Below are 7,482 nucleotides of genomic sequence, written 5' to 3'. Positions count from 1 at the left end.
ATAATTTTGCCAGATATGATGATTTTTTAGAAGAATTATTCAAAAGTGGATGATTGGATGATCTTTTTGTGAGCATAGATGAGGTCATTCTGAAGTGAGGCGGAATGTTTTTTTTTTTTAACTAACATTTGGAATTATTAAATTTATAATGGATTAAATTGTCTTCTGGTACAATTATATTGCCAGGTATGGTGACATTAAAGGGGAATTATTAAATAATTACACATTAAAACTGCTTTCTGTATAAATTATATTTCAGACATAGTGACTTTGAAGATTAATATCTTCGTAATTCTACAGTAAAATGATTTATTTTCTGGCGTGATATGTTGTGATATGTTCTCTACACAAATATAAACTGCCTAAAAGGCAGTTTATATTCTCTGTGTAGAGAACATATCACATCAACGCAGAAATTCTGGCGATCATAAACAAAAGCACGTGACAGGGGTGGTTGAGTGAATTCAAAGTCAGCGTCTCATTCTTCTTAACCTTTACAACAGATAAAATGTAAGTCTTTTTCTGTCTGCTACTCACACTGCATGAAAAACAAACAGAACACAACATATTAAATTTGGATACACTGTATCGATACTCTTATAAGCATTAACTTTAACACGTTTGCATTAAATCAAATTAAAGTGATGCAAACTCGTGTGTTTGCTGTAAGCGTAACACAATGGCTGCTGGCATAAAAGAACAAAACGGGTGCGTGCTACTTCCGCTTCGCTACTGCTCTGCTCACACATCTGTGAAATAAATCTGAAGTTAATGGGCGTGGTTAGCTTCAAATCAAAGACACATTCAACATGTGACACCACCGCGGTCGAATGAAGTGGTAACTTATACAAGTGACTGATTTATAAAGGTGTTCAAGCTCTGTTCAAGGACAACACTTTAAAAACATGGCTTGAAATATTTTTCGTCGGAGTCTTTTTTTATCTCGAGAGAAAATGTGCTTTTCGAAGATTTGGAACCAAACAACAAAGCGCTGTGAGGAAAGCTCCGCCGGGAAGAATTATCAGAACACCTGACCATTTTGAGCTGCTTGAAGATGGAAAGCGTTTTTGGAAAGGCGAGAGAGGGAAGCGCAATGCAGCGCTTCAGCCACAGCGGCAAGGCGCTTTTACCGTTGACCAGACAAATCCTGATAGTACTGTGGGAAAACGTTCGCTTAATGCTTCACGTCATCTGTTGCAGCCTTATGGCAGGTAAGGCAAATCTAACCGTAGGTTCGAATTTCAAAACTTTATTAAATCAAAATGTATTAAATAAATATGTAATAACGATAAACAGACAAAGATGGTCAGATATATAAATAGATTTATGGATGAATACATAAATACATGTATATTTGTTTTTGTCTGTCTTCAAGACTAAAACAAATATAGACTTGTACACTTGTACTGTACAAGTGTTTTTTCTTTCCACTTGTACAGTATTACATTTGCCAGGGATACACTTATAAGATGTGAATTCAGATTATTAATTCATGTACAACAGCTTGCATAACAGTGCAATTAATAATTTATCAAACCTGGGAATACATTTATTATTATTCATTTTTAGAAAAAAAAGTACAAACTTGTCTAATTTGGACTTTATTTAACAAGATCAATTTAATAAACTATATGTTACTTAAAATGTTACTTTATGTCCATATTTAAAGGTCTTTTGTTTGTTGCTAAGTTTTCCAGATGTTCAGATTTGAAGTTCACCTGCGCATCACAGATGACACAGGAGAACATATTCAGCACATGACGAATGCTCGTGGTGATACTGAAGGTTTACTACTGTCATCACTGTTTAAAAGTCCTCTGTCAAGGTTTAACAAGGATCCTTTTAACCTAAACACACATTCCAGGTCTGTTCTCTCCAGTCTTGTTAAAGATGATCTCTGCTGCTCACTGGTGGACGATTTAGTATCTCACGCAACTGAGTGTCTCAATGATAATGAAGATGTGTGTGCAGGCGAGCAGTTTGCCTGGAAGCACAGATTTGACTGGAAAGGCCTAGAGAGTAGAGTAGATGAAGAATGTATACAAAGTGTTCATGGGAAGGATGTTCATGAACAGAGTGATTCTTGTACTGGACTGGAATGTAATTTATCAAGGTTAACGCTGAAAAGTCAAAGTTCAGATAGCGAGTTCAGCTGGGGCAGCTCAGACAGTTCCTCCATAGATCGAGAGAACTGTGATGGGCTCTGGGATCTTCTTAGGTGTTCAAATGATCCCTACCACCCACTGCACTTCACAGCGTGTATATCCAGTGCAGTTACTAATAAACAGAGAACACAAGCTGGATCAAGTCAGCAAAGAAATGAGTTCCCATCAATGGCATCTAGTGTGTCATGTTGCTCAGATTCTAGTGAACAAGGAAACATGGAGATTGTCAACTCAGAAGACGAAGAGGAGGCATTGTGGAAGTCTCTGTGTCGGAATGATGACCCTTACCACCCACTGAATTTTAGAGCTCTTCTTAACAGTGCACATACATTTAAATACTCCCATGAGAAAAGCCCTAAAACATCCAGAGACCAAAGAAACACTAGATGTCCTAAGGCATTTTTTATGCAAAGGCAAATTATCAGTCACCAGTGTCCTCAGTTGTGTGTGGAAAAGCCAGCAAAAGTTCCCTGGAAAAAGCCCCTAAATAAGACTGTTGATGCCAAGATAACAAAGAAAATTTCTACTTTGAAAAGGGTAATAATAATTATAATAATAATAATGATGATTATGATGATGATAATAATAACAATAATGAATAAATCTAGAATTATATTTAGTGTAATGTAAGAGGAATGGTTCTACAGCTGCATAATCTAAATTTATACAAATAAATAATGCCATAGTTTATGTGAAAGTACTCATTTGATGGCATTAATAGATAGCATTTACTTTGTTTTGTTTTTCTTAACGATTGTGGTATATGGAGATAATGCCAATATATAAAGTCTAGTCCTGCTAAACTTTCAGGTATTTGTGTAAACAATAAAACCAAAATAAATCATGTCAAATTTTAGCCACCTTTAATCCTATATACCAAATAAACAAAATTCAAGTGACAGATTTTTATAGAAAAAAAAATCATGTTCAGAAGTATTTCTCATGCAATTATCTGTGAAGTGTGCACACTAATACACACATACTTTGTTCAATCTTCTTTTGCTTGTAATATATTTGGCCTTTCTGCACAAGTCTACCATCTTCGTGGCAGATTTTCCTTGTAAAAATGATACAGTATTCGGGCTCTGACTGGCCACTTCAAATGTTGATCTTCACCTTTTGAAAACATTCATTTTTAGTATTTGGTTTTGGGCTATTATTATGTTGGAAGGTGAAACTTTTTTCTGTCATCAACCTGGAAATTTTATGGCAAAACAGGTTGGTATTATCTTCTAGTGATCAGTACTTTCCAGATATTTTCCCTGAAAATTTTCCTCTTTTTGAGGTCCCTCATCTTGGTAATGTTACTGTGCCCCATTTTTCAATTTGTGGATCATAGCCTTGAATCCATGGTCCCTAATGCTTTAGCAATTAATCTGAACTCTCTTCTAATCCTTTAGAAAAGAAGATTTTGTACATACATTTTAACATCTTTGCAGACCACGGCTTTAGTGGTTCGATAAAGGTGCTGTCAAAAAAGTCATAGATAAACAGATTATCTTTATTTGGGGTTAATCAGATAGTGGTGACAGGTGCATAATAAATCCTTTTGAACATGAATATTTGAATAGTACTGGATAATTCCAAGAAGGATCTGGCTCGATTGATCTTGGCTTAATTCTTAAAATCTATTATTTTAGGGGTGGGAAGACGTATGTCAAATGTATGATGTAATTAACTGTTTTAGGTTTTGCAGCATCCTTTCACAGATAATGTTAGCTTGTTGCAAGCACACACAGGTTACTCACTGCAGAAACTGCTCTATAGAAGAAGTGTTCAAATGAATTATGTAATTATATTCACAGTCAAGAAATGGGTTATAGCATTTACTTTATTTATTTGTAATTTTTTTTACTCTTTGAACTGAGTGATTTCTATGTATATGTCTCCCTTTTCAGGTGAAATTCTCTCCAATTGTTCAAATACACAAGATGAGAGCCTGGTCATTTGCTCTTCAAGCATGCCGTAAGGGGCCATGGGAGGAGCATGCTCGGGATAGGGACCGTTTCCAGAGGAGAATTTGGGAAACAGAGCAGGCCATAGGATATTGTTTCATGCAATCACACAGAGATAAGTTTTTGAGCTATCGCCAAAGCACCAAATAAGCATTTTCCAGGAATACTGGATTGGAAACTGGACTGGATCTCTTAACAACTCTACTGTGTTGTGCACACATTTTAAAGTAAATAAATTTTCTTTACAGTGCCTTATATACTAGTGACAATAACAATGTAACAGCAGTTTTGCTATAAATGTAGGTGGCATTGATGGTTGAGGCTGTTGTTTTTAACTGATGAGGATGTTTTCATACACAATTTTTTCAAGAAACTGCCCTTAATTGTGTATTCATATAGTTTATTGTTTTTGTCAGAGTTTAGTAACCCTGTAAGTAGAGTGTGTGTAACAGAGGGGTTAAAAACAAAGCATGATGAAACTCACTCCCCTGAGAAGAAATCAATTAGCATCTTCCCTTGGCACGCCAGTGGAAGCACAAACTGCATGGTGTAAAGAGGAGCAATAATGTAGGCAACCTGTAACATTCATTATCACGATGGATGTCATTTTACAAGTGTTGTAAGCTTGCTTTCCTGGGCACACTTGTTAACATACAGCCTTTATATGATATATGTGTGTATTGGAGATAGTTGTGATTGACACATTTAGATATTCGGTTGCATTTTTGTTTGTGTGTACTACTGAATCTTATGCTATCTCTACTGATGTTAGTGTACCTGGTTGCAAGGCAACAGAGAGATCTGTGCTTTGTTGCATTCAAAGCTTTACAGAAGATTGCAGCAGGAAGAGTGCATTGTTGGAGTGTAGCCAGCATGGTCATAATAGAGAGTGGTGAAGCTAAGAAAGTGGGAGTGTATGGGACTTGATCTCTGGAGTCCCAATTACACTGTTAAGACCATCTGATGCAATCATTAGCCACTGAGAGTTAAACACAAATGGTAGCATAGACAAACTCAAACAGTACCACAGGGTTTCCTCCCACATTCTTTAATGAAATGGTGAAGACTCATTTTGTTTTATTCAAGTTTAAATTGACTAAAAATCTGTGCTTGTTATTAACATTTTCGCTTGTTGAATTTTGTTTTTGCTGTAAGGTTTGTTGAAAATCAGATTAAATATTAAGTACATTATGTTTACCAAAGTTCTTAGTTCAGGTTATTTTGTTCTGTGTACTTGATAGCAAGCCTTATTCATATCATATCTAGTCAAGATATATTGTCACTTATGCAAGGGTTATTGTGGGATGAAAGCCAATTAAATCCTTCAAACAAATGGAAAATCTTCTCCCTATCCACCTTCCAAAAAACACTGAGAAAATAAGGTACTATGTTGTTGGTCAGGTTTAAGAGAACATATTAAATATAGTTTACATTCAAATATTTAGTTCCTCACCAAAATATGATGTCAATGCTTATAGTAATGTAATGTACATATAATAGACATGTAATGTACTAGGTTGAACTATGGGGAATAAGTGTAATCAATTTAAAGTTGAATAATTTTGTTGTATTAAAATTGATATAACATATTGTGAGACTGTGTTGTGTAGAAAAGACTGATGAATCCTGGTTTTGATCCTGTGCTTAGGAGGTTTTACTGGATTGATTTTATTTCAAGGATTTGATCAAATCATTTTGGCTATATCTAAACAAATTCTGTTAATGTTAATGTTAATTGTGTTAACTTAATTCAATCATATAGAACCAATGTACACATTTGTATAAGTAAATCACTTCACTGCACTGTTTTTTAGTGTAGAATTAAACATTTTCAGACAACAAATGAAATAAACTTTCTATGCACCATTTAAGTGTCTTAGACGTATGCTGACCTCTATTACAGTTTAAACTTTAATATAAGACAAGCAACAGCTGTTGTTGGCATTTTACTACATTTATTATAAGAATAATTAAAAAATGCAAACATTGTCATTTTGTCTGATATAAGACTGTCCAACACTATGAGGAAAGAGAAAATAAAAAAGCATGCCAGTAGCACTCTGTTGCCAGTGCTATAATTCTCTTCAGAGGGGGAAGAGTTTGATGGGTTGACACAAGGGTGTGATAATAAATATACAGTCCGGCAATTGTTTATTGATTAGGAGGCTGTTGTCTTAAAAGTTCACATGTAGTTGGCATCTCTTCTTAGAATGTTTGAATTCTTCATGAATCGTAATAAGACTGGAGCTGGTACATCTCTATATGCCTCAGGATTCTCATAGGCTTGGCCTCATCTCAATGAAGGTCCAAAATCTTCATGGCACAACTGAAACTACTGTATAATCTCTGGATGCCTTGGAATGGGTAGAAAAGAGAAGCAGTGGAGAGGCTGCTGTTCATAATATTAGCAAGCATTAGATGGTAATGTGCATTTGATCAGATGTACTTGAGCACATGATTATGGGAAGTATTATGTGTATGGCTGACTAAAAAGATTTGTCTTTAATCTACATTTAAACTGGGAAAGTGTGTCAGAGCCCCAAACATCATCAGAAAGGCTATTCCAAAGTTTTGGAGCTAAATATGAAAATGATCTACCACCTTTAGTAGATTTTGGTATTCTGGGAACTACCAGAAGTCTTGAGATTTGTGATCTCATAGAGCGTGAAAGATTAGAAGACTGGTTAGACACATGGAAGCTAAACCATTTAGCGCATCAAGTCAAGTCTGTAGGTTAACTCTATGCAGAGCTAATACTAGGTCTAATACATTAGATACATTATTATACATTATTAATGTATTATTAATACATTAATACATAGAGAGATGTCTGGCGCATGTGGCAACCTACCTTGTAGATTGTGATCGCCTGTATGCCCTGCCACATGCACCGGGCATCTCTGCTGTACTGGAAATGGCTGTGGATTCTCTGGGCATGTACACGCTTTGCTTCTCTGATGGCTCGGGACAGTTTTGCCCTTGTTATGTAAGCTCCCATCCTAAACAGTCCTCCTCTTCTGAACCAGAAGAGGAGGACTGAAGTGGAGGACTGTTTAGGATGGGAGCTTACAGGACAAGGGCAAAACTGTCCCGAGCCATCAGAGAAGCAAAGCGTGCACATGCCCTGCCACATGCACCAGGCATCTCTGCTGTACTGGAAATGGCTGTGGATTGTCTGGGCATGTGCACGCTTTGCTTCTCTGATGGCTCGGGACAGTTTTGCCCTTGTCATGTAAGCTCCCATCCTAAACAGTCCTCCTCTTCTGGTTCAGAAGACCCTTGATGTCATAACCCAGGGCTAATTGTTTGCATAGCAGCATACAGTTCTTACAATTTGCATAGCAGCATACAGTTCTTACCAG

At 36.3% G+C, this 7,482-nt stretch overlaps 1 protein-coding gene across 1 annotated transcript; it reads left to right on the top strand.

The window, feature by feature from the left end:
- Nucleotides 1–404: 404 nt before the first annotated feature.
- ppp1r15b (protein phosphatase 1, regulatory subunit 15B) lies at nt 405–5,986 on the top strand. The gene is made up of 3 exons (XM_027161206.2): nt 405–1,211; nt 1,690–2,702; nt 4,064–5,986. Exons 1-3 carry the CDS (start codon nt 1,055–1,057, stop codon nt 4,268–4,270), a joined length of 1,377 nt encoding a protein of 458 aa, XP_027017007.2. The 5' UTR covers nt 405–1,054; the 3' UTR covers nt 4,271–5,986.
- Nucleotides 5,987–7,482: the final 1,496 nt, after the last annotated feature.

This window comes from Tachysurus fulvidraco, chromosome 13 (assembly GCF_022655615.1).
Source record: "Tachysurus fulvidraco isolate hzauxx_2018 chromosome 13, HZAU_PFXX_2.0, whole genome shotgun sequence".
In the NCBI taxonomy this organism is placed as follows: Eukaryota; Metazoa; Chordata; class Actinopteri; order Siluriformes; family Bagridae; genus Tachysurus; species Tachysurus fulvidraco.
This window is presented reverse-complemented; position numbering and strand designations above follow the sequence as displayed.

Excerpts from the sequence above, each read along its gene's own strand:
- ppp1r15b (XM_027161206.2), top strand. The coding sequence starts at position 1,055 with ATGGAAAGCGTTTTTGGAAAGGCGAGAGAGGGAAGCGCAATGCAGCGC. Across the intron at positions 1,212-1,689 it reads CTGTTGCAGCCTTATGGCAG|TTTTCCAGATGTTCAGATTT; the intron begins GTAAGGCAAATC and ends TTTGTTGCTAAG. Across the intron at positions 2,703-4,063 it reads AAATTTCTACTTTGAAAAGG|GTGAAATTCTCTCCAATTGT; the intron begins GTAATAATAATT and ends CTCCCTTTTCAG.